Genomic DNA, 27,564 nt, shown 5'->3' on the forward strand with positions numbered 1-27,564 from the left:
ACTCCGTACAGACAGCACCGGTAGTCAGGATGGAACCCGGGTCTCTGGCGCTGTGAGGCAGCAACTCTGCTGCTGTGCCACCAACACCGTGCCACCAACACCGTGCCACCAACACCGTGCCCACAAGTTTAATTCGGAAGATTGAACCCGGACGCCCAAGTTTTTAATCGGCCTAAAAATCAAGACACTTAACTGATTTTGCAAATTGTCAGTTTCAGGGAATTCATTGCTGAGTTTCGGGAAAGAATTGAAGCCAATTCTAAGAAGCTTCCAGGAATCCACTCGAGTCTGGCAGGAGCAGTCAAAGTGGAAGCTGATGATCATCTTTTGGAAGCAATCCTGCATTCGCATCCAGCACTGAACATCATTCTGCAGCTAACATGTGCTGAAGTAACTCAGCAGGACAGGCAACATCTCTGGAGGACATGGACATGTGTGATTTTGGGTCAGAACTTGTCTTCAGACGGATGTGGCGGAAGGAACCGCAGATGCTGGTTTACGCCGAAGATAGACACAAAATGCTATACCTACTCAGTGGGACAGGCACCATCTCTGGAGCGAAGGTATTGGAAACATTTCAGGTTGAGATCCTTCTTCAGTCTGAAGTCGCCTATTCCATTTCTCCAGAGATGCTGTCCGACCCGTTGAGTTACTTTGTGCGGATTTTTAAAAATAGCGTAAAACTAGTGTGAATGGTCAGCATGGACCCGATGGGCCGAACGGTCTGTTTCCATGCTGTATCTTTCAAATCAATTCAACCAGTCTCTTTAATGGGTCTCAGTCTGAAGAAGGGTCTTGCCCCGAAACGTCATCCATTCCTCCTCTCTAGCGATGCTGCCTGTCCTGTTGAGTTACTCCAGCATTTTGTGTCCACGATTTTTTTAAACAGCATCTGCAGTTCCTTCCTGCACATCCCTGATGACTCTGTTGTTGTGGTGGAGGGAAGAATGAAACAGGCGGACAGAGCTGCTTGGACACAGAACGATGGGTGGTTCCCCCAGAATGAGAGTCAGAGGAGAGGGAAACGGGAGATATGTGTGTGTGTGCGTGGGTGCGTGCGTGTTTGTGTGTGTGTGTGTATGTGTGTGTGTGTGTGTGTGTGTGTGTGTGTGTGTGTGTGTGTGTGTATGTATATGTGTGTGTGTGTGTGTGTGTGTGTGTGTGTGTGTGTGTGCGTGTTTGTGTGTGTGTGTGTATGTATATGTGTGTGTGTGTGTGTGTGTGTGTGTGTGTGTGTGTGTGTGTGTGTGTGTGTGTGTGTGTGTGTGTGTGTGTGTGTGTGTGTGTGTGTGTGCGTGTGTGTGTACGTGCGTGTGAGCGTGTGTGTGCGTGTGTGTGTATGTATATGTATCAAACCTGAACTTTTCATAGATTATATTGTTTACAGTGTACTCTGTTGTGCTGCTGCAAGTAGTCATTGCATTGTTGTGTTTGGGACATATGACAATAAAACACTCTTGCTCTTGACTCTAACCTCAGGGCAGTGTGTGGAGCTTGCAGTGTGGGCCCCTGTGGTGCCAGGGGCTGGCGTTTACAAGGAACATTCTCGCACGAGAAGTGTGAATGAAATATCCGCCACTTGCATTTGCTTCCCAGCAGGGCAAAAATAAACTACTTATTGTTGATACTCCGACTGTGGGAAGTGCTGTCCTCAGCGGAACAGGCGGCATCCCTGGAGAAAAGAAGTTGATGACATTTTGTGTCGAGACACTTCTTCAGACCCATGAAGACCAAAGAAGGATCTCGATCCCAAAACATCATCTATTCCTTTTCTCCAGAATTGCTGCCTGACCCGCTGAGTCACTCCAGCGTTTTGTGTCTATCTTCTAGTAGTTCAGGACTGCTCTCGTGGTAGAATGGTTTGGTTGCCTGATAACAGCTGGGAAGTAACTGGAGGTGTGAATCTGGGGGTGTGCGTTTTCAATCTGGAGGTGCGCACTGACTGCACTGGGACACAGGTGATTCAGACAGTACCATAGTGGATACAAAGAGCCTGCTAACATTTATGCTGTGATTCATAAGATCATCAGGTCATAAGGAATAAGAGTAGAATTAGGCCATCCGGCCCATCAAGTCTACTCCACCATTCAATCATGGCTGATCTATCAGTCCCTCCTAACCCCATTCTCCAACCTTCTCACCATAACCTCTGACACCTGTACTAATCAAAAATCTATCTATCTCTGCCTTAAATATATCCACTGACCTGTTGGCCTCCACAGCCATCTGTGGCAAAGAATTCCACAGATTCACCAGCCTCTGACTAAAGAAATTTCACCTCTTTTCATTCCTGAAAGAACGTCCTTTAATTCTTAGGCTGTGACCTCTAGTCCTCGACTCTCCCACTAGTGGAAACATCCTCTCCACATCCACTCTATCTAGCTTCTACAGGTGCACAGTAGAGAGCATGCTGACCAGTTGCATCGTGGCTTGGTTCGGCAACTTGAGCGCCCTGGAGAGGAAGAGACTACAAAAAGTAGTAAACACTGCCCAGTCCATCATCGGCTCTGACCTTCCTTTCATCGAGGGGATTTATCGCAGTCGCTGCCTCAAAAAGGCTGGCGGTATCATCGAAGACCCACACCATCCTGCCCACACACTCATCTCCCTGCTACCTTCAGGTAAAAGGTACAGGAGCAACGACCAGGTTCAGGAATAGCTACTTCCCCACAGAGATCAGGCTATTAAACCTGGCACGGACAAAACTCTGATTATTAATAACCCATTATCTGTTATTTGCACTTTATCAGTTTATTTATTCAAGTGTTTTGTAGTCAATGCCTACTATGTTCTGTTGTGTTGAAGCAAAGCAAGAATTTCATTGTCCTATCAGGGACACATGACAATAAACTCACTTGACTTGACTCTATCCAAGCCTTTCACTATTTCATTGAGGTCCCTGTCCTACTGTGTCCAGCTGCTCTCAAACCTTGCTTTGAGGCAGTGTTCAAATTCTCCTGCTGTTTTAATGAAGGAAAGAATGTAGTAACAGGGATCGCTTGCCTGAACGCTGTTCCTGAAGTCTCTATTAAAAGCAGCACTCGGCACTTTTGTAAGTCAGGCTCCCTTCAGCTTTACAGAAGGCAAGGCTTGGATTTCCATACCGCCTTTCAGAGTACCCCACATAACCTTGTAGGCAATATAGTGTAATCAGCGCTGTTATAACGACCTGTTGGCACAGAACAAGCTGCCACAGAATTTAATGAGATGATGACAATGTGATCTGTGTCGGAGATATTTTTTTAGTCTAGTTTAGAGCGGAAACAGGCCAACAATACACAATTTACAGAGGCTAATCAACCTACAAACCTGCACGTCTTTGGAACGTGGGAGGAAACCGGAGCACCCGGGGGAAACCCACGTGGCCACAAGGAGAACGAACAAACTCTGTTCAGACAGCACCCGTAGTCAGGATTGAACTCGGCTCTGAGGCGCTGTGAGGCAGCAACTCTACCGCTGCGCCACCGTGCTGTCCCTAGCGTGTACAGGACTCTACATCCCCGGAGAAACACGATTTCAGCATTTAGCCCACCATCCCCTCTCAGAGTCTTGTACGTCCTTGTGGCGCTTCATAAATACTTCCCGGTAGACCCATAGAACAGGTTGCCAATTCTGTCTCGCCTGAGATGCTGCCTGTCCTGCTGAGTTACTCCAGCATTTTGTGCTATCTTCAAAGGAAATTATTAGGTTCAACTCCAGCGATCTCGGCACTTTGATTCCCAGATTTCAAAAGATCCTGTCGTCTTTTGGGAAAACATTTATCCCTGGAAAGTGTTCAGCATTTTTTTCCTTCACACTCCTCGGCATCGATATTTTTGAACGGCTCCCTGGAGTGGCAGTGTCTAGGATTTTTTGTGCAAGATAAAGCCAGTAAAGTCCGATCAAAGATAGTCCAAGGGTCTCCAATGAGGTGGATAGGACTGCTCTCTAGTTGGTGATGAGATGGTTCAGTTGCCTAATACCAGCTGGGAAGAAACTGTCCCTGAAACTGTCCCTGCCCACTGTCTTCTCACACTTCTGTACCTTTTGCCCGATGGGAGAGGGGAGAAGAGGGAGTGGCCAGGGTGCGACTCGTCCTTGATGATGCTGCTGGCCTTGCCAAGGCAGCGTGAGGTATAAATGGAGTCAATAGAAGGGAGGTGTAATGTATATAATGTAATTAGCATATGTTATGTCTTGTGCGAGGGGACACATGCGCTGGAGGAGACTCATGGTGGCGTCCTGCAAGAAAGAAGCTTGCTAGTTTACTCCTGTATCTGAGAGTTCTTTTGAGTCAGTTCCAAGTACCCAAAATACACTACAGGAGGTACACTAAATGCTGGAGAAACTCAGCGGGTGCAGCAGCATCTATGGAGCGAAGGATTTAGGAAGAAGGGTTTTGGCCCAAAACGTTGCCTATCTCCTTCGCTCCATAGATGCTGCTGCACCCGCTGAGTTTCTCCAGCATTTTTGTGTATCTTCAATTTTCCAGCATCTGCAGTTCCTTCTTAAACTCAATAGAAGGGAGGTTGGTTTGTGTGATGGTCTGGGCTGCGTCCACAATTCTCTGCAATTTCTCACGGTCTTGGATGGAGCTGTTCCCAAACCGTGCTGAGATGCATCCCCATACAGCGTAGAAACAGGCCCTTTGGCCCAACATGACCAAGCTGAACAACAAGCCCCATCTACACCAGTCCCACCTGCCTGCCCGGCCCATGTCCCTCTAAACCTATTCTATCCACATACCTGCCCAAACGTTTTTTAAGCATGAACAAACAGTAAAAGGTCACTGGTGTAAAGTAAATCTAAGTGTGTTCATTGACTTAGTAACAAGTCCAAAGAAGCACAGATTGAAGGAGCAGTCCCCTGAGCATTGTTTGGACATGCCTAACATCTGGAGATCAGTGGCATGATCCTGCAATTATTAAAACCATTTGCTTTATGTATATGTTATGATATTCTCCCTGTCTCTTGGCAGAATGTTGTTCCAACAAGATAGAGATAAAATGTTGGAGTAACTCAACGGGTCTGGACAGAAAGATATAGGTGACTTTTTGTGTCGAGACCCTTCTTCAGACTGCGAGTCAGGGGAGAGAGAAATGAGAGATATGGATGGTGGTAAAGAGAGATATAGAACAATTGAATGAAAGATATGCCAAAAAAACGATGATAATGGAAACAGGCCATTGTTAGCTGTGTGTGTGCTTCTCTCCAGAGATGCTGCCTGTCCCGCTGAGTTACTCCAGCATTTTGTGTCTATCTTCCATTTAAACCAGCATCTGCAGTTCCTGCCTACACATTGTTAGCTGTGGGTTAGGTGAAAACGAGTTACAGACAACGAGACTGGACAGGGCAACATTGAAACTAGGGCGGGAGAGGGAAGGAGAGAGAGGGGGATGCAAGGGTTACTTGAAGTTACAGAAATGTTCTTGTTCCAACAAGATGTTTTTTTATTCATGATCTGGATCAGCTGGCGTAACTGGAGATAAGTCAGCGTGGGATTTAACGGCTGGTTTTCTGATTCACCATTGGTCTGTGTGAGTCAGTGTGCGGTGACAGTGCCAATAGTAGACTCAATGCTTTGGAATGGCTGCAGAACTTGCCTGCACCAGAGACCTGCCTTATAAAGTGGCAAAGGACTCCAATTTGTGATCCTCACCACACTGCTGGAAATCCACACCACGCTCTTCACTCACGGGGACCATTTATGAATTTAAAGGAAGCACAGCTTTGTTACAAGTTTATATTTAGAACTCAGGACTTGTATCATGAAAAATTGTGCCAAAAGATGTCTCAGTATACAAGAGACAAAACTCAGCAGGTCAAGCAGCATCTCTGGAGATGCTCAGCCTGAAGAAGGGTCTCGACCCCAAATGTCACCATTCCTTCTCTCCAGAGATGCTGCCTGTCCCGTTGAGTTACTCCGGCATTTTGTGTCTATCTCTGGAGAACATGGATTGGTGACGTTTCAGCTCGAGACCCTTTGTCACCTCTCCATGTTCTCCAGAGATGCTGCCTGGTTTGTGGATTAACTAGCCTTTGTAAAATTGCCCCTAGTGTGTAGAGAGTGGATAGGAATATGGGATAACATGGAACTGGTATGAACGGGTGAATGATGGTCGGCATGGACTCTTTTGTATTCAAGAGAGAATTAGATTTAGCTCTTAGTGCTAACGGAATCAAGGGATATGGGGAGAAAGCAGGAACGGGGTACTGATTTTGGATGATCAGCCATGATCATATTGAATTGCGGTGCTGGCTTGAAGGACCGATTGACCAAATGGCCCACTCCTGCACCTATTTTCTATGTTTCTTTTCATACTGTATCTCTAAACTAAAATAAGACTAATTCTCCCTAAACCCCCAATAGACAATAGCTGCTGGAGTAGGCCATTCGGCCCACCAAGGCAGTCCATTGGTTAGGACGGAAATCCATCAACATTTAGCAACATAACATATTCCCAAATAGTTTGTGACCAACAGCTCCCGAGAGAAAGGACAACATGCCTTCAATTTTCCTTACAGTTCGAAATACAAACAAATGGGGTTAGGATACTCACAAAACCAGTTTCCCAGCGAATGAATTGTTTGTGTGCTGAATTATTTATGTGTTTGAACTATGGTCATGATAGCTTGCGGAATGGAGAGTCCACCATCACAAATAACTCTGGAATGTCCTCTCTGCTTTTATTCAGATTTCCTTGTGTAAATAATTACACAGATGCCGGAAAGTAATGCTACTGGAAGCAAATAACAATGATACTCAACAGCACATGACTGCCTGTGTTGCATCTGCATGCTTAAAGTGGCCTCACAAAGGTTTGAAGGTCTTTAGGGTTAGTTTAGCTTATAGATATAGGCCCTTCGGGTCCAGGCAGACCAGCGATCACCAGGATTAACAGGATCCAGGATTAACACTATCCTACACACACGAGGGACAATTTACACATACACCAAGCCAATTAACCTACATACCTGTGCATGAAAGAACTGCAAATGCTGGTTTAAATCAAATGTAGACACAAAATGCTGGAGTAACTCTGTGGGTGAGGCAGCTGGAGAGAAGGAATGGGCGACGTTTCAGGGCTGAAGAAGGGTCTCGACCTGAAACGTCGCCCATTCCTTCCCTCCAGAGATGCTGCCTGTCCCGTTGAGTTACTCCAACATTTTGTGTCTACCTTCAACCTACATACCTGTATGTCTTTGGAGTGTGGGCGGAAACCAAAGATAGGGGAGAAAAGCCACGCAGGTCACGGGGAGAACGTACAAACTCCTTGCGGGCAGTACCTGTAGTCGGGATCGAACCTGGGTCTCCGGGGCTGTAAACGCTGAATGGCAGCAACTGTACCGCTGTGCCACCATGCCACCCATCTACCTGCAACTCCACCTTCAGGCACCTGCACTGCTAGATCCATCTTCTCCGTAACATCACCCAGATCCCGACTATATACTGTGTAAGTCCTGCTCATGTAAGACTTCCCAAACGCCTCAAAATTCTCTGGATTAATTTCCATTCACCATTCCTCAGCCTACTTGGCCAATCGATCAAGATCGTGATGCAATTTTTCACAACCATCTTCACTATCTGCAAAACCACCCACTTTTGTATCTGCAAACTTGCTGATCTTGCCCTGTATGTTCTCATCCAAATCATTGATGTAGATGACAAACAGTAACGGGCCCAGCACCGAACCCTGAGGCACACCACTAGTCACAGGCCTCCAGTCCGAGAAGCAACCTTCCACTATCACCCTCTGCTTCCTTCCTATCCATTCAGCTATCTCTTCTTGGATCCCAAGCGACCTAACCTTCCAGAGAAGCCTACCATGCGGAACCTTGTTGAATGCCTTACTGAAGTCCATGTACACAACATCTACAGCTCTGCACTCATCGACCTTTTTGGTCACGTCTTCAAAAAACTCAATCAGATTTGTAAGACACAACCTCCCATGTACAAAACCATGCTGACTATCCCTAATTATCCCTTGTCCGTCTAATTGCCTGTATAACCTATCCCTCAGAATACTCTCTAGTAACTTTCCAACTCCAGATGTTAAGGTCACTGGCCTAAAGTTCCCAGCATTTTCCCTGCAGCCCTTCGTGAATAGAGGCACAACATTTGCCACCCTCCAGTCTTCCGGCAGCTCTCCTGTATTTAAAGACGACTCGTAGATTTCAACCAGGGCTCCCGCAATTTCCTCTCTGGTTTCCCACAATGTTCTCGGATATATCTGATCAGGCCCTGGAGATTTGTCTACCTTCATACACGATACCACGATAGTTACTCCAGCATTTTGCATTTATCCTCGGTGTAAACCGGCATCTGCAGTTCCTTCCTACATCTCTCCGCTCCGTACCGGGTGTCCAAAGATCAGGAGCGCGGGCCTGAAATGTAGCCAACACTTGAGGAGCAGCCCCTCCAGACACTCAAACAGGGATGTCGTTGTTTCCATGGCTGGTCTCAGCGTGGTTCTGCCAGTGCAGGAAGGAGCTTGTCAGAACCAGATGGTGTCAGATTCCACCCACACCCCAGCTGTTAGTGGTTTCCCATTTAATGACCCTCTGGGATCAGGTGACCTCGCACAAGTGGCCGGCTGTGTTTGCATATGGAGCCGACAGCGTTCAAAGCCAAGCCCCCTCTGAGCTGCTGTTCCTGCCTTCAGGAAGAAGTTTCAAGTTTAGAAGTTTAGAGATACAGTGTGGAAACAGGAATTCACAAGTCCACGCCGACCACTGATCACCCATACACTAGTTTAGTTTAGTTTAGTTTGGTTAAGTTTAGTTTGGTTTGGTTTGGTTTGGTTTAGTTTAGTTTGGTTTAGTTTAGTTTAGTTTAGTTTAGTTTAGTTTAGTTTAGTTTAGTTTAGTTTAGTTTAGTTTAGTTTGGTTTAGTTTAGTTTAGTTTAGTTTAGTTTAGTTTAGTTTAGTTTGGTTTGGTTTGGTTTGGTTTGGTTTGGTTTGGTTTGGTTTGGTTTGGTTTGGTTTGGTTTGGTTCAGTGATACATCATGGAATTAGGCCCTTCAGCCCACTGAGCCCACGCCAAGCATCGATCACGTGTACACTAGTTTAATTTAGTTTAGTTTAGTTTTGAGATACAGTGTGGGAACAGGAACTTTGGCCCACTGAGACCGCACCGATCACTGATCACCCATACACTAGTTCTATGTTATCCCACTGTTGCGTCCTACACCCTTTGTGAAGGTAGTAACCACTTCTGTTTTGCACCGTGTGAATGCTGTGTGGCCGTGTTAAGTTATTTCCTCCGGGTGCTCCGGTTTCCTTCCACACTCCAAAGACATACAGGTTTGTAGGTTCATTGGCTTTTTGTAAAACTGTATATTGTCCCTTGTGTGTGTGGGATAGTGCTAGTGTTAGGGTGATCGATGTTCAGCACAGACTCGATGGGCTGAAGTTCTTATTTCCATACTGTATCTCTAAACTAAACTAAACTAGTGTACCTCTACAGTTCAGCGCTGTATCTCTAGGCGGTCACGGTGGTGCAGCGGTAGAGTTGCTGTCTTACAGCGAATGCAGCGCCGGATATCCGGGTTCGATCCCGACTATGGGTGCTGTCTGTACAGAGTTTGTACCTTTTCCCCATGACCTGCGTTGGTTTTTTCTCCGAGATCTTCGGTTTCCTCCCACATCCCAGACATGGGTTAATTGGCTTGGTAAATGTTAAAATTGTCCCTCGTGGGTGTCGGATAGTCTTAATGTGCGGGGATCTCTGGTCGGCGCGGACCTGGTGGGCTGAAGGGCCTGTTTCCGTGCTGTATCTATAAACTAAACTGAAAACTAAAGTCTAAACGACTAAGTGGTGTGCAGTCCGACCATCATTGCTACCTGTCATGGCATGTCTGTCCTGACACCTTTGCTTGGATGATGACTAAATCTAACTGGTGCCAATGTCTGACACCGTTGACAAATGAGGTGCTGGTTCTGTCAAGAACATGCTCTAATGTGTTATTGGTAATCTTCTCTGTTTTTTCCCCTCCCCTCTCCATTAGTTTATAGTTTCCTTTTTTTTTCTCTTATTTCTTTTCTTTCTATTGCTCACTTTCAAAAAAATTATATTAAAAAATAGAAGCTTTGTTTATATGTAATTGGTAAGCAAATCGTGTTTTGGTTAAGATATGTATATGCGTCTAATAAAAATATTATTAAAAAAAGAACATGCTCTAACTTTTACACAGTAACCCATGCCAGCAACCACTCTGAACCCACAAAGCTTCCATGTGCATGAATCAAGTACTGCCAGCCAGCCAACAACCAAAATACATACCATGATGTTGCAGTACTTGATTAATAATGAAACACTTTCAGATGACTCACTGCCTTGGTTGGTGGTACATAATGGGTGTGACTGCTTCTGATGCTACAGAGACAGGAGAACTTAACTCCAGAGGCTACGTGATATTATTCAGAAATTCAAGTTATAAGTACTTTTTCTCACAGAGAGTTGTGAGTCTGTGGAATTCTCTGCCTCAGAGGGCGGTGGAGGCTGGTTCTCTGGATACTTTCAAGAGAGAGCTAGATAGGGCTCTTAATGATAGCGGAGTCATGGGGATATGGTGAGAAGGCAGGAACGGGGTACTGATTATGGATGATCAGCCATGATCACATTGAATGGCGGTGCTGGCTCGAAGGGCTGAATGGCCTACTCCTGCACCTATTGTCTATTATCTATTGTCTATTGTCTAAGGCATGCATCATCGGTCCACTGAATACATTTTGGCCGATAACACTCCAGATTGTAAAATGTTTTAACTCTTACCTGTTGGCTACCTAATACCACAGCTCCAGACCTCCTCTCCTCCAGCTTTCTTCCCCCCACCCCTTCAATCGGTCTGAAGAAGGATCTCGACCCAAAACATCACCTATCCAGAAAAGGAAACTCACGATAAGCCCAAAAAGCTGGAGTAACTCAGCGGGACTGAAGAAGGGTCTTGACCCGAAACGTCACCCATTCCTTCTCTCCAGAGATGCTGCCTGTCCCAATGAGTTACTCCAGCATTTTGTGTCAATCTTCGGTGTAAATAACTCAGTGGGCCAGGCAGCATATCTGGAGGACATGGATAGCAATGTTCCGCCAGACTGAAGAAGGGTCCCAACTTGAAACGTCGCCTATCAATGTACTCCAGAGATGCTGCCTGACCAGCTGAGTTACTCCAGCTTTTTCTGTCTATCATCAGTTTAAACCAGCATCTGCAGCTCCTTCCTACACAAAAGGAAACTCACTGTACCATGGTAAAAGTGATAACAAAGAACCCATCGAAGCATATTCGCCATGGATGATGCCTGACCCGCTGAGTTACTCCAGCACTTTGTGCCTTTTCGAGGGCCTTATCACTGAGTTTAGTCATAATATAGTGGCACGGTGGCGCAGCGGTAGAGTTGCTGCCTTACACCTATAGACCCAGGTTCAAACCTAACTATGGATGCTGCCTGTGCGGAGTTTGTACGCTCTCCCTGTGACCACCTTTGTTTGCTCTGGGTCCTGCAGTTTCCTCCCACACTCTGAAGACGTACAGGCTTGTAGGCCAATTGACTTTGGTAAAATCACAAATTGTCCCTAGTGTTAGTGCATGGGGATCGCTGGTCGGTGCGGACTCGGTGGGCCGAAAGGCCTGTGTCCGTGCTGTATGTCTAAACTAAACTGAAAGATTGGATTTTGCTTTATTAATGACTAAAACCTTAATCTGTTCTTGTTCAGTTATCTTGTGTTCCCTAATTCTGGCCACTGAGGACATCGAGATAAGAAAGTGCAGTGATTTACAGTATTATGCTGCTAGGTATCAAGTTGCTTCCTTTGCAGTGAGTAACTAAATCTTAGCGCTGAGCCAGCGATTCTTTGCAGGGACTGAAGTTTTGCAGGGATAAAATGCTTAATGAAGAGGATGTTTGTGGCGGGTTTGTGGCACTGTAGCAAGTGAACAATTATTTTATAGTGTATGCTTGTATTTGGAATTTCGGAGGTTGCAGGTGGTTGCAGGTGGTTGCCGGAGGTTGCAGGTAGTGGAAGCAGGTAGGGAGACTGACAAAAACCTCCGGGAACCGCACGGAAACCTTGGGTGGGGCGCAAAGTCTCCAGAGGTTTCCGTTCAGGTTTCCTAAGTGGGACAGGGGCAAAACTCTCCTTCATGCTCGAGTATAGTCTCCGCGTACTCGAGGCCTCAGCCAGATCGCGGCGTATTTTTCAGTATTTTAAAAAATGCCCGCGAGTAATATAAGGTCGTCATGGAATATATTGATACATTTTTACTCGTAGGTTTAGTCGTAGTAGGTCGGCATGTTAGTCGTAGGTAATCGAGGGCAGTTGAAGGTAGTCGAAGGGAGGTCGAAGGGAGATTGAAGGAGATCGAAGGAGGTCTTCAACATGACATTTTTTCAAACTCTTCTAAACTCGCCAATTAGGTCGCCCAAGTGGGACAGCCCCTTTACAAGTGCCAAAGACTCGGTTTCAATCCCGACTACGGGTGCTGTCTGTACAAAAGCTGATGTGACTTGGGTGGGGGAGGGATAGAGAGAGAGGGAATGCCGGGGCTACCTGAAGTGAGAGAAATCAATATTCATACCACTGGGCTGTAAGCTGCCCAAGCGAAAAATGAGATGCTGTTCCTCCAATTCGTGTTAGCCCTACTCTGACAATGGAGAAGACCTAGGACAGAAAGGTCTGTGTGGGAATGGGAATGGGGTGTTAAGGTGTTTAGCGACCGGGCGATCAGGTTAGCTCAGGAGGGCTGAGCCAAGGTGTTCAGCGAAACGATCGTCCAGTCTACGTTTGGTCTCGCCGATGTATATGAGTCCACATCTTGAACAACTGATACAGTAGATGAGGTTGGAGGAGGTGCAAGTGAACCTCTGTCTCATCTGAAAGGACTGTCGGGGTCCCTGGACAGAGTCGATGGGGGAGGTATAGGGAGGGGGTGGTCTGGGAGGGATCACCACCTTCCCAGGAGAGGGATGGAGGGGGAGAGGTGGGGGGAGAGAGGGGGGTGCTCTGCCCACAGCTAACAAACTGGGGCTGGTGGAGACTGGGAGAGGGTGAGAGAGGGAGGGAGGGGGAGAGAGGGGGAGGAACAGGGAGGGGTAGAGAGGCGAGAGAGGGGGCGGGATAAAGTGGGAGGGAGATAGTGCTGTGCGTTAAAGCGCATGCAGCAAGGGGAGGGACCGAGCGGGCCAGTGCGTTAATGAGCTGGCGGTGTGGAGGAGAAGGCAGGGCGACGCGGCTAAGAGGGGATCGCGCGTTAAAGCGCTCGGGGCGAAGTTTGCAACGAAGCCTGGTGCGCGGAGCCTCTCTCCCCTAAACAAGGGCACAGAGCGGGCACCCTGGTCCTCTGTAGAAGGACACCCCCCCTACTCCTCGTTCTCCCTCTCTCCCTGACTCTCAGTCTTAACAAGGGTCTGGACCCGAAACGACACCCATTGCTTCTCTCCAGAGATGCTGCCTGTCCCGCTGAGTTACCCCAGCCTCTGGTGCCGATCTCCGGGGAGAATGCTGCTGGCTGGCATAGTGCTGTGCTGCTGCTGCTGCTTGCAGGTGGTGAGGGGCCGAGCGGTCGGGCAGGGCTGCCCGGAGGTGTGTGAGCTGTCCCGGTGCCCCCCTGCCTCGGGCAACTGCAGCCAGGGCCAGGCGCTGGACGGATGCGGCTGTTGCCCCGTGTGCGCCGCGGCCGAGGGCCAGAGCTGCGGCGGGAGGCACGGCCAGTGCGCCCCGGCTTTCCAGTGCCTGCACCCCGCCGGCAAACGCAAGCGGGGCACCTGCGGCTGCCCGCAGCCCGGGCCCGTGTGTGGCAGCGATGGCCGCACATACTCGTCCGTCTGCAACCTGAAGGCGTCAAGCAGCGGGCAGATGGACTCCAACGCACTGCCCGTCATCCTCATCCAGAGGGGAGCGTGTGCAGGGCCGGCGTTAAGCCGATTTGACCGATTGCTCCCAATTGGGCCCCGCGCCTAAGCGGGGCCCCGCACTAATGTTCAGTATTTCGTACGGAAATACGAATTCTCTTTGTTAAATAAAGATTTTTTTTAATTCGCCATCCGGATTTTTTTAAACGAACATGTATAACAACCGCTGCACGGCCATCATACACAGACGATTTGTTAACTCGTGCTGTTAGCACATCTTAACGGTAAGTACTTAACACCTTGTTATGCAATTCATGAATCTGCATCTATCCGCATTCCTCAGTAAATGTTATAGTGTTTTGAACAAGTATTAATGACGCCGTGTTCCTTTGAATAAAATTCACGCGGCGTCATTAATACTTGTTTAAAACACAATTACATTTACTGAGGAATGTAGATCGGTGACACGTTGAGAATTTCATTTAACTCACCATCATGAGTGAGGGCCCCGGACCGCGAGAAGGGGCTTCTTCCTGGTGTGCAGGTTTGTCATTCACCTACCGACCCACGTTGTGTCCAAAGATCTTGGATCCAGTTCCCTTTTGAACATCTTCTAGCGGATCTTTGGTTGTGTCTCTCTGTCTTTTGCTCACTCCCTCCCTCCCTCCCTCTTTCTCTCGCGCTCTCTCTCCCGCTCCCCATATTGTCTCTCTCTAGCTCTCCCACTCCCTCTCTATCACCCTGTCCCCTCAGCATTCCTGGAATTACGTTTTGGAGTAGACAAAAATGCTGGAGAAACCCTGCGGGTGAGGCAGCCGCCTGGCCCGCTGAGTTCCTCCAGCACTCTGTGTTTTTTGTTTGGCTCTGAAGTTGAAGTTGGCTCAGCGGGACGGGCAGCGGCTCTGGGGAGAGGGTTGTGTTTCTGGTCGAAACCCTTCTTCAGACAATCACAAGTACTCTCATCGACGCGAGTTCAGTTCGGTCTGAAGAAGGGTCTTCTCTCCAGAGTCGCTGCGCTGCCTGTCCTGCGGAGTTACTCCAGCTTTATGTCTATCTTCAATTTCAGAGAATTACAATTTCTCACGGGGGGCTTGTAACGTCTCTAAACCCCTCTGGGACCCTCTGAACACCTCTAAACCCCCTCTAGCCCCCCTATTTCCCACTATTCCCCTCTAAACAATTGTAAAGACACCTGAACCCATCTGAAGCCCTCTAAACATCTCTAAACCGTTTAAACCCCTCTAAACTAGGAGGCTGCAAGGTGACTTGGATAGGCTGGGTGAGTGGGCAAATGCATGGGAGATGCAGTATAAAGTGGATAAATGTGAGGTTATCCACTTTGGTGGCAAAAACAGGAAAGTAGACTATTATCTGAATTGTGGCCGATTAGGAAAGGGGGAGATGCAACGAGATGCAACGAAAAATGCTCACGGCAGACCAAACGTGTTAAACAGAAATTGGTCAGATATTGAGCTTTACACAGTGAGAAATCATGTGAAATAATCACTGAATTTAATTTTAAATGAATGTACCTGCATGTTATACTGTTTAGTTTGGAGATACCACCAGATAGTCTGGTTGATACAACCAGATTAGTTTGGAGATACAACCAGATTAGTTTGGAGATACAACCAGATTAGTTTGGAGATACAACCAGATAGTCCACTGAGTTCGCACCGACCAGCGATTTTTGTTACAGATTTGACAAATTTATTTGGCGGCCAATCAAACGCTGTCTCTAAGGGGGGTGCATCCAATCACCAACCAGCTTGCCTTAAAATTCCCGAAACTACACGAAATATAAGCATACATAAATGTTTACTTTTCTAGAGTAGGGGCCCCGCCATCAGTTTTCTAATTGGGCCCCGCAATTCCTAGCACCGGCCCTGAGCGTGTGATGCAGGTATGGAGGGAGAGGGGAGAGAGGAGAGAGAGGAGGGGAGAGGGTAGAGAGGTGAGGGGAGAGGGGGGAAGAGGGGAGGGGGAGAGATGAGTGGAGGTGGAGAGGGGAGAGAGAGGAGGGGAGGGGGGGGAGAGAGGTGAGGGAGAGGGAGGAGGGGAGAGGTGAGAAAGAGGAGGGGAGGGGAGGGGAGGGAGGGGAGAGTGGAAGGGAGAGAGGAGGTGAGAGAGGTGAGGTGAGAGAGGGGTGAGGGGAGGGGGAGAGAGGAGAGAGGTGAGGTGAGAGGGGGGGAGAGGGAGGAGGGGAGAGGTGGGAGAAAGAGGGAGAGAACATGGTGGAGGGGAGAAAAGCGGTGGCAGGGTGGGGGTGTGGGCTGGTGTATGGGGGAGGGGGTTTGTGCATTGGTGAGAGGGAGGGGCATGGGTTGGTGCATAGAGGGGTGGGGATGGGGTGTAGTCAATGTAAAGCGCAGAGGGAGATGGGTGGTTTGGTTTCAGCCAAGCCTGGGCAAGAGGTAGGTGCGCCAACTTGGGAAGGGCAGAGAGTTGGCATGCACTGTGATGTTGCCAGGAGGGGGTGGAATGGAGGCCACACATCGTATTTTGAGGTAGGGTTAGATGGTCTGAACGGCCACACTCTGCTGTTCCCACGTCTAAATTATTACTGCTCCTCCCCCCCACTTCGCCCCCCCCCCACCTCATTGCTTCTGTTGCCCCCACCCTCTAGACCAAAGCTGCCCGCAATCATGTCCACTTTCCCCACGCTGCCTCGGCAAGGCCAGCAGCATAATCAAGGACCGGTTGAACCCTGGCCACTCCCTCTTCTCCCCTCTCCCATCAGCCAAAAGATGCAGAAGCAAAGATCAGTGTCTTTGTACAGAAGTATGAAAACGCACACCTCCAGATTCAGGGACAGTTTCTGTCAATTGTTTCCTACTGTGGTCTTCAAGCCATCAGTTCCATCATTTGTGGCTTCATTTAACCCCAGTAAGAATGTATTGGTGAATCATAATCAAATGTGCCTCTGCCAATGGAAATACATTCTCTATTAGTTTCATCAAAACAAATGTTGCATGGGCCAAGGAATTGGCAATTCCTCAGTGGTTTTGGGAATGAAGATACAGCACGGAAACAGGCCCTTCGGCCCACCAAGACCATGCCGACCATCGATCACCCCATCGCACTAGTTCCACATTATCCCACTGTCGCATCCACTCCCCTCACACCCGGGGTGAATTTGAGTTCAATTAACCTCACAAACCCGCATGTCATTGGATTTGGTAGGAAACCCACATGGTCACAGTGAGAATGTGCAAACTCCGCACAGACAGCATCCGAGGTCAGGATCGAATCCGAGTCTGGAGCAACTCTACCAAATGCACCATTGTACTGTATTCGCTTACATTTATATCTTTCAAGGGGCTGTTCATTCATAAATTATAGGAGCAGAATGAGGCCATTCAGCCCATCAAGTCTACTCCGCCATTCAATCATGGCTGATCTATCTTTCCCTCTCAATTTAATTCTCCTTCCATCGCCCTATAACCCTTGACATCCTTACGAACAAATAACCTATCTATCTCTGCCTTAGAAAATTCCATTGACTTGACCTCCACAACCTTCTGTGGCAATGAATTCCACAGATTCACCACCCTCTGACTAAAGAAATTCCTGCTCATATCCTTTCTAAAGGTTCATCATTTTATTCTGAAGCTGTTGGCTCTGGTCCTAAACTCTCTAACTAGTGGAAAGATCCTCTTCACAATCACTCTGTCCAGGCCTTGCACTATTTGGTAGGTTTCAATGAGGTACCCCCCACCCCCCCCCCCCCCACCCCCTCATCCTTCTAAAGACAAAATGCTCGGTTGAAACCAGCATCCTAAACAAAAATAAAAATTATTGCCGGCTCCAGTTTTGGGAGTCGGCCGGCTTAATGGCGAACTTGGGTCTGCTCAATGCCAGCAACAAGTGAGATCCTTAAACAAAAGCACACAGAGTGCTGACGTAACTCAGCGGGTCAGGCAGCATCTCTGGAGGGAAGGAAATGCAGGGGCTGGTTTCAACCAAATAGAGATAGAAAATGCTGGAGTAACTCAGCGGGACAGGCAGCATCTCTGGAGAGAAGGAATGCGTAACCTTTCGGGTCGAGGCCCTTTTTCATTCTTCTTCACCCTCTCTCCAGAGCTGCTGCCTGGCCCGCTCAGTTACTCCAGCATTCTGTGTCTATCTCTAGAGAACATGGATGTCTTAAGCAAAGCAGATATGCTGGCTCGTGTCAGCTCGGGTGCTCAAGGTGACTCGGTGGGAGAGGACAACATTAACGTTCATTATTTACTTCAGCCCTTTCAGTAAACTCTGCCGTTCCTTCCAAAGCCATCGAAGGTGCCAATTCACTGCAAATGGTTTGAGTTTACTTGTTGTTCCACTCATGCAGAGTGGGTGGGTCATGTCTGCCTGAAGCCAATGCTCAGTCAGTTCAATGGGAATCTTTCTGCCTTGGAACCTTGGAAGCTGCCCACAGTCCTCTTGGCTTCCTTTCCCACTCAATAAGCATCTGACCAGCCCCACCCCACCTCTCCCCCATCATTGTCCACAGCAAACTCTGTCAGTGCCACTAGATTTGGGCACCATATCTGAGGAAGGGATGTGCTGGCATTGGAGAGGGTCGATAGGAGGTCCTCGAGAATGATCACCAGGAATAATTAAAGGTAGACAAAAATGCTGGAGAAACTCAGCAGGTGAGGCAGCAACTATGGAGCGAAGGAATAGGTGACGTTTTGGGTCGAGTCCCTTCTTCAGACTGATGTGGGGGTGGGCCGGGAAGAAGAAAGGAAGATGCGGAGACAGTGGGCTGTATGAGAGCTGGGAAGAGGAGGGGAAGGAGGGAGAAAGTAAGGACTACCTGAAATTGGAAAAGTCAATGTCCATACCGCTGGGGTGTAAACTACCCAAGCGAAATATGAGGCGCTAGTTGGTGGAGTGGTGTTCATCTGGAATTCATTGCCAGGATGTTGGTGAAAGCGGTTTCTTTTGTTGCTCTCAATGGGGCTGTTAGTGGGTTCTCAGTGAACGGCACGTGGCCACGGAGGGTGGGTGGGGTGGGATAGTGGGACGGATTCAGTGACTCTTGTGGAAACCTGGGTCACATTGTAACAGTAGCACAACCTGACCATTCTCACTTTACCGCTTCTGGACGCTTGATGCCCACAGTTTTCTGGAATCATAACCTGACAGCCGCTCACAGCTCCATGGTTGACTCTTTTACATTTTAGAGATACAGTGTGGAAACAGGCCCTTCGGCCCACCTAGTCCATGCCGACCATCAATCACCCTTTTGCACGAAAGATGGCGCCCTAGCCGGGCAACTATCCGCGTGCTGGTCCCAGAAGTGGGTCTGTAATCATTCATTACAATCCCTCTCTTAAACCTCTATGCCAACAGCTGATATTTCATCGGACTTTACTGGGCTTTATCTTGCGCGAAGGGTCTCGACCCGGAACATCAGCCATTCCTTCTCTCCAGAGTTACTGCCTGTCCCTCTGAGTTACTCCAGCATTTTGTGTCTACCCAGCCTGTGACAGCTGGATACACCAGCCCTTCTTCAGGGGAGGAACACTCATTCCAGAGACTGGATTATGTGTCCTTCACAACTGATGGTTCTGTGATGAGATTGCTTGTCCATTGTTGAAATGAACATCTTTCAACAGCTGCGGGAGCATTGCTACTGCGGTCTGTCTGGCCTGCTGCCTTCTGCCAGAAGAGAGATAGAGTGAAACAGTGTGGAAACAGGCCCTTCGGCCCAACTTGCCCACACCCGTCCCAGGTACACTGGTCCCACCTGCCTGTTCAATCTGCAGTCCTCTCTGCCTGCTGATGCGTCCTCTCTGCCTGCTAATGCCAGCACGGTGGAGCAGTAGTAGTGTTGCTGCCTCACAATGCCAAGGACCCAGGTTCGATCCTGACTACGGGTGCTGTCTGTACGGATGTAAATTGTCCCTAATGTGTGCGGGGATATCGCTGGTCGGCACGGACTCGGTGGACTGAAGAGCCTGTCTCCGCACTATATCCCTAAACTAAACTAAACTAAAACAAGAAGATAGACACAAAAAGCTGAAGTAACTCAGCGGGACAGGCAGCACCTCTGGGGACAAGGAATGGCTGACGTTTCGGGTCGAGATCCTTCTTCAAACTTGAAACAAAATCTGGGTAGACAATAGACAACAGACAATAGGTGCAGGAGTAGCCTTCGAGCCAGCACTGCCATTCAATGTGATCATGGCTGATCATCCCCAATCAGTACCCCGTTCCTGCCTTCTCCCCATATCCCCTAACTCCGCTATTTTTAAAAGTCCTATCTAGCTGTCTCTTGAAAGCATCCAGAAAACCCGCCTCCACCGCCCTCTGAGGCAGAGAATTCCACAGACTCACCACTCTCTGTGAGAAAAAGTGTTTCCTCGTCTCCGTTCTAAATGGCTTACTCCTTATTCTTAAACTGTGACCCCTGGTTCTGGACTCCCCTAATATCGGGAACATGTTTCCTGCACATCGGATAGTTAATACCCTAACTGAGGAAGGGTCTCGATCCAAAACTGTAGATCAACCATATTAATCTCTGTCAATATAGCCTTCGTATATTATTCATGATGCACATTCCACCGTGTAATCCTGTCCGGGATTTGAGTGGGTCTGCAGTTACTGATAACAGCCTGCTGGTCCCTTAGCTTGCAGTCTGTAAGATGATGCAACGAGTGCAATAGTACGTATTATTCTCTCAGCATAGGTTTTAATAAATGCTTTGTGGTTCACCTAATACTTTGTAATAGTTTGATTTCGAAAGAATAACTGCGACCAATCCATGTTCACCAGAGATACTCCGTGACCCGCTGAGTTACTCCAGCACTTTGTGGCCTCGTGAACTTACTCAGTCAGCATTGGGTTGAAGCCATTCCATTCTTTTGGGAGCATTCCATGTTATTCTGGCTCTTTGTTAGAGGGCTTGGAATCACTGAAACTTTAACAGGAGCTGCCAAACCATCAGTACAAGACAACGAAACGTGTAGGAAGGGACTGCAGATGCTGGTTTAGACCAAAGAGAATCACAAAAAGCTGGAGTAACTCGGCGGGACAGGCAACATCTCTGGAGAGAAGGAATGGGTGACGTTTCGGGTCTAGACTCGACCCGAAACATCACCCATTCCTTCTCTCCAGAGATGTTGCCTGTCCCGCCGAGTTACTCCAGCTTTATAGACAATAGGTGCAGGAGTTGGCCATTCGTCCCTTCGAGCCAGCACCACAACCAAATACAACACAACACAACACAATAAAATGCCTTGCATGTCCATTGGTAGTAATGAGGCCCTTGTTGTAAGAACTGCATCACTGTGTACTTTGTACAGATACTGTGTCCGTGCCGACTACCCAGTCTGTGCCAACCAGCGATCATCCCGTACACGGACACTATCCTTCGCACACTAGGGGACAGTTTACAAATTACAGAAGGAAATCGGAGCACCCGGAGAAAACCCACGCGGTCACAGGGACAACATGCATCTCGGTACAGACAGCACCCGTTATCAGAATCAAACCTGGGTCTCTGGCGCTGTAAGGCTGCAGGTCTACCGCTGTGCCACCGAGCCACTTCTGTTGCCATTCTCATTTTGAGCAGCATAAGAAGCAAGTGTTGCAAGGCAGAGTTAATACAAGCATTCCTCGCTCATACCACAAGTAGGAAGACATTTCGGCCCATCGAGTCTGTGCCAGCTCAAATGAGCAGGCGATAGAGTTGCTGCCTCACAGTGCAAGAGACTCAGGTTCAATCCTGACTTCAGGTGCTGTTCTGTGCAGAGTTTGCACATTCTCCCTGTGACCACGTCAGTTTTCCCCGGTTGCTCCGGTTTCCTCCCACACTCCAAAGACGTGCAGGATTGTCCGTTAATTGGCTTCTGTAAAAATTGTCCCTAGTGTGGAGGATAGTGCTAGTGTATGGGGTGATCGCTGGTCGGCGCGGACCCGGTGGGCTGAAGGGCCTGTTTCCGCGCTGTATCTTTAAAGTCCTACAGTCTAAAGAGCATTCCCATTCCCCACTAATTCCAACCTATTCTCCCTGACTTCCCATCAAGTCTCCTGAGATTCTACCACTCACCTACACACCAGGAGTAATCTTACAGTGGCCAATTAAACTACCAACTCGCGTCTGCCGTTAGCTAATGGAGGAAGCCTGGTCTGTAGGTCTTGGCTAAACATCCTGTCTGAAGCCGAGTGGAATATTATTCTTGGACGTGGGCATGGAATACCGAGTCTTTACTGCTCAGCTGAAGAGTACATTAATGACACCTCTGATTAAGTGTACCAGAACAGGAATGTTTGGGTTCCCTTCAGTCAGGGCTGTCACTTCATTAACACATCTGAGACTTTAGGAATTATTGCTTTCTAATGATAAAATCAAAAGACCATAAGGAATAGGAGTAGTATTAGACCATTCAGCCCAGAATGGTAAAAAGTCCAGCAAAAATCTTGACAACATTCCCTTAAACTACTGATCAAATTAAACCTAATTCTGGTCAACTCTTTCCCATAATAAGTAAAGGGCCTGTCCCACTTGGGCGTCATTTGCGCCTCATTTACGCATCATGTAGACGCGTCGTGACGCGTGGGTGACGCGCGCAGAGCGCATGGTGAGGCGTGGAACCGCACGTAGTGGCGCGCGATATCGCACGGCGCTCCAGGATTTTGTAGTGTACAGAAATCCTCGCTTACACACGCTGATGCATTAGCGTCGCACACTAACGTCCCACCATTGCACGTGTATCGCGTGGTGACATCACCGTGCACCAACGTCCGTAAACATGCGACGCCGCGCGCCGCCCATACGCAGTGGGCCCAACTTTTACTCGTCATGTAACATCTAATCTCGTCCACACAGACCGTTTCTTGCGAGCCTTTCTTGTTGCACTCCTGCCTGGCTGATCTGTAAGTATGAGGGCTGCTGCTAACAGAAGTCTCTGTTGTTGCTGCAGCAATAAAATCTGTAGTTCTTCCATGATGGTCATGATGCAGAATAGGGAAGCAGGGTATTCTAATGACGTCACGCGCACCAGACGGCTGTGCTGACGCATGATGACGCACGATGACGCGTGATTTGCGCGCGACAGTTGCGCAGCCGTCACACGTCAGTCACTACCGACCTGTCGCGTAATTGAAGTGCAAATGACGCCCAAGTGGGACAGCCCTTAAGTGTGTACCTTTGTGTGTAGGAAGGAACAGCTGATGCTGGTTTAAACCAAAGATAGACACATACAGTTGGAGTAACTCAGCGGGACAGGCAGCATCTCCGGGGAGAAGGAATGGCTGACGTTTCGGATCAAAACTTGAGATCTAAAGAAGGGTCTCGACCCGAAACGTTACCCACTCCTTCTCTCCAGAGATGCTGCCTGTCCCGCTGAGTTAGTCATAGTCATAGAGTGATACAGTGTGGAAACAGGTCCTACGGCCCAACTGGCCCACACCGGCCAACATGTCCCAGCTATACTCGAACCACCTGCCTGCACTTGTTCCATATCCAAACTTGTTCAATCCTTGTATCTATCTTACTGTTTCTTGAACGTTGGGATAGTCCCTGCTTCAACTACCTCCTCTGGCAGCTTGTTCCATACACCCACCACCTTTTGTGTGAAACTCCAGCTTTTTGTATACCTTTTTACTATCCACTTTAAACTTTGCCCGGTTTAGGTCTTCAGCATCCAGACAGCATGAGGTTGAAGTTTAACTTCATCGCAGACGTGGTGGAGAAAATCGCTCCTGCCGTGGTACATCTGGAGCTTTATCGGAGGTGAGAAAGGTTGACTTTAACTGTGGGTGCAAGCACACACTTGCTAATGTTTCCTCACTCTGACTGGAGTAGGTGTTTAGTTTAATTTAGTCTAGTTTAGAGATACAGCACGGAAACAGGCCCTTCTGTCCACCGAGTCCGTACCGACCAACACAAGCATACACAAACACTTGGGAGAATTTACACTTATACCAAGTATACAAACCCAAGCCAATTAACCTACAAACCTGTACGTCTTTGGAGTGTGGGAGGAAACCGAAGATCTCGGAGGAAACCCACGCGGGTCACAGGGAGAACGTACAGACAGCAACCGGAGGTAGATGGAGTATCAAGAGACTGCAGATGCTTGACTCTTGTGCCAAACACGAAGTGCTGGAAGGAACCCAATGGGCCAGGCAGCATCTGTGGAGGGAAAGGGTCAGATAGCACCTGTGGATAGATTAAAATGGAAGGGCTACGTTTGATGGGTAGATGGAACTATCTGGGAGAGGGGAATGAATCTAAGTGATAGGAGGTGTGGGGAGGAATCAGGTGGGGGTGGGGGGGGGGGGGGGGAAGGAAGAGAGAACACATGATGTACAGGTTCCCCAAAGACCCCACAATTGGATAAGAAGATAGTTTGGCCTCCAAAGCCAATGCTGGAGTTTAAAATCGGGGATGCTTTATTGGAATTGGTCAAGGGGTCGGTGGATGTTTATGAAGGAACTGCAGATGCTGGAAAATTGAAGGTAGACAAAAATGCTGGAGAACTCAGCGGGTGAGGCAGCATCTAAGGAGCGAAGGAAATAGGCAACATTTCGGGTAGATACCCTTCTTCAGGTTGGTGGATTGTCACCTAGAACATTGTCTGCTTTGGTCTCCTTTGTCCAAAAAACAAACATAGTGACATTGGAGGCAGTACCTAGTGTGTCCGGAGTGGATGAGAAAGTGGGATAACATAGAACTAGTGTAAATGGTTGATCGATGGTCGGCATGGACTCGGTGGGCCGAAGGGCCTGTTTTCCTGCTGCATCTCCAAACTAAACAACACCAAGGAGATTCACCGGCCTAATTCTGTGGAGAAGGTGGTTGCCCTTACGAGAGAGGTTAAATAGTTTGGGCCTTTCGAGTTTCGAAGAGTGAGGGGTGAACTTATTCAAACACAGCAGATGTTAGAGATGCGTGGCAAGGTAGATGTTGGCAGACACAAAATGCTGGAGTAACTCAGAGGGCAAGCAGCATCTCTGGAGGGAAGGAATGGGTAACGTTTCAGGTCGAGACCCTTCTTCAGATCTCAAGTTTCGACCCGAAACGTCAGCCATTCCTTCTCCCCAGAGTTGCAAACTCCGTACAGACAGCACCCAAGGTCGGGATTGATCCCGGGTCTCTGAGGCAGCAGCTCCTCTCGGATGAACCACCATGCATCATTTTATTGGCAAAACATGAGAAGATACTTCCTACTTTCTAGTTCATAAATAAACTTATTCCGTGAAGGATTCGACTCCGGAAGTCTTGTGGGCCACAATGTAAGCAATTAAGTTTGTTTTTGCAACTGGTTCAGGAAGTGATGCATCGTCGATAGATAAATAAACAAAACTAACTATGCAGGCAAGCCTCTAATGGTCCTCCGGTTACAACCTCTGCTAGGTTTCCAGCTTGTGTTTTAGTTTAGACACACAGCTTAGCGTGGGAGCAGGTACACAAAATTGCTGGGGAAACTCAGCGGGTGCAGCAGCATCTATGGAGCGAAGGAAATAGGCGACGTTTCGGGCCGAAACCCTTAGCGTGGGAGCAGGTCCTTCGGTCCACCGAGTTCACGCCGACCAGCGATCACCGCTTACGCTAGTTCTGCACACTAGGGACAATTTACCAAAGCCAGTTAACCTACAAACCCACATGTCTCCAGAATGTGGGAGGAAACCAGAGGTTTTTTTTAGATACAAGCGCCCAAGTCTTCTGGAGACTATATATTACACTGTTTAAGAAGGAGCTGGAAAATCAAAGGTAGACAAAAACGTTGGAGAAACTCAGCGGGTGAGGCAGCATCTATGGAGCGAAGGATTGGTGACGTTTCGGGTCAAGACCCTTCTTCAGACCGATGTGAGGGTGGGGGGGGGGGGGGGCGGGGGGGGGGGGGGGCGGTAAGCAGAAAGGAAGAGGCGGAGACAGTGGGCTGAGAGTCCCGGGTTCCTTCCATCCTGACTGTACGGTGTTTGTACATACTCCCTGTGACCGCATACATTTTCTCCGGGTACTCTGCTTTCCTCCAACACTCCAAAGACGTGTAGGATTGTAAGTAATTGGCCAACCAGCGGTCATCCCATACACTACTTGTATCCCATACACACAAGGGGCCACTTACAGAAGCCAATTAACCTGCAAACCTGTACATCTTTGGAATTTGGGAGGAAACCGGAGCACCCAGAGAAAACCCACGTGGTCACGGGGAGAATATGCAAACTCCATACAGATAGCACCCAGAGTCAGTATCAAACCCGGTTCTCTGGTGCTGTGAGACAGCAGCTCTACCTGCTGCACCACCATGCATAATTTTATTGTCAGAACATCAGAATACTCCCACTACTTTCTAGTTTATAAGTAAATTTATTCCTTAAAGGATTCTACTCGGGAAGTTTTACGAAGAAGGGTCTCGACTCGAAACGTCACCCACTCCTTCTCTCCAGAGATGCTGCCTGTCCCGCTGAGTTACTCCAGCATTTTGTGTCTTTCTTAGGTAGATGATTAATGTTGTTTCGCAGCTGGTTCAGAAAGCAGCGCATCATGTGTCGACACTGGTCTAAGTTCAGGATTGAGCCCGGGGTACCTGGCGCTGTGAGGCAGCTGCTCTACCACTGCGCCGCCCAGCGTGGGTTAGACTCGGACCGTTTTCACGTCGACTGCCCTCAGACTCCCCCCCCCCCCCCGGTTGTTTCTTCAGGGTCCCGTTCAGCAACCGAGAAGTCTCAGTGGCGAGTGGCTCGGGCTTCATCATATCGGAGGGTGGCCTGATCGTCACTAACGCCCACGTACTGAGCGGTAAGCAGAAGATTAAAGTGGGGCTGAAGAACGGAGAGGAGTACGAGGCCAAGGTCAAGGACGTGGACCAAAAAAACAGATATAGTGTTAATTAAGATCAGCCCAAAGGTAAGTCTGTTGGGCGCGTGTGTGTGTGTGTGTCCTCAGCCTCTTGTTGTTGCTGTGTTCTAAAGTTTCAATAACCTGGCACTCTCTATCTTCAGTGGTATTAGAACACTCTTCAGATGTGTATCCACAGGGGTGGCGACATTTGCGCCCCACACGCCTGATCTTTGGTCGCCCGGTACTGAGGGTAGAGACAACATAACTCACCGGGTCAGACAGCATCCCTGGAGAAAAGGAATAGGTGACATTTCAGGTCGGAACACCTCTTCAGACGAGCTGTACAAGGGATGAAGAAGGGTTCTGACCCGAAACGTCACCCATCCTTTTTCTCTAAGAGATGCTGCCTGACCCGCTGAGTTACTCCAACACGTTGTGTCTACTCACAATGAGTAAGAAAGCACATCAACGCCTCTACTTTCATAGAAGGCTTAGGAAGTTCATCATGTCCCCTACAACTCTCACCAACTTCTACAGATGCGCCCTAGAAAGCATTTTCTCAGGACGCATCACAGCTCGGTTTGGGAACAGCTCCATCCAAGACCGTTCAAAAATCGCGGCGAATTGTGGTCGCAGCCCAGACCATCACACAAAACAAACCTCCCTTCTATTGACTCCATCTACACCTCACACTGCCTCGGCAAGGCCACCAGCATTATCAAGGACCAGTCTCACCCCCTCTTCTCCCCTCTCCCATAAGTCAAGAGGTGCAGAAGTGCGAAAATGCGCGCCTCCAGATACAGGGACAGTTTCTTCCCAGCAGTTGTCAGGCAACTGAACCATCGCACCACCAACTAGAGAGCTGTCCTGACCTCCCATCTACCTCCTTGGAGACCCTTGGACTATCTTTAATGGGATTTTTACTGGACTTCATCTTGCTCTAAACATTATT

The 27,564-nt window shown here is 48.5% G+C and overlaps 2 protein-coding genes across 2 annotated transcripts; both read left to right on the top strand.

The window, feature by feature from the left end:
* Nucleotides 1-13,145: 13,145 nt before the first annotated feature.
* LOC116967307 (serine protease HTR4-like) lies at nucleotides 13,146-15,718 on the top strand. The gene is made up of 2 exons (XM_033013808.1): nucleotides 13,146-13,853; nucleotides 15,707-15,718. Exons 1-2 carry the CDS (start codon nucleotides 13,422-13,424, stop codon nucleotides 15,716-15,718), a joined length of 444 nt encoding a protein of 147 aa, XP_032869699.1. The 5' UTR covers nucleotides 13,146-13,421.
* Nucleotides 15,719-15,720: 2 nt separating this feature from the next.
* Nucleotides 15,721-26,672, top strand: LOC116967346 (serine protease HTRA1-like). The gene is made up of 3 exons (XM_033013857.1): nucleotides 15,721-15,731; nucleotides 23,456-23,555; nucleotides 26,473-26,672. Exons 2-3 carry the CDS (start codon nucleotides 23,476-23,478, stop codon nucleotides 26,663-26,665), a joined length of 273 nt encoding a protein of 90 aa, XP_032869748.1. The 5' UTR covers nucleotides 15,721-15,731; nucleotides 23,456-23,475; the 3' UTR covers nucleotides 26,666-26,672.
* Nucleotides 26,673-27,564: the final 892 nt, after the last annotated feature.

The sequence above is a fragment of the Amblyraja radiata genome, chromosome 39 (assembly GCF_010909765.2).
Source record: "Amblyraja radiata isolate CabotCenter1 chromosome 39, sAmbRad1.1.pri, whole genome shotgun sequence".
Classification (NCBI taxonomy): Eukaryota; Metazoa; Chordata; class Chondrichthyes; order Rajiformes; family Rajidae; genus Amblyraja; species Amblyraja radiata.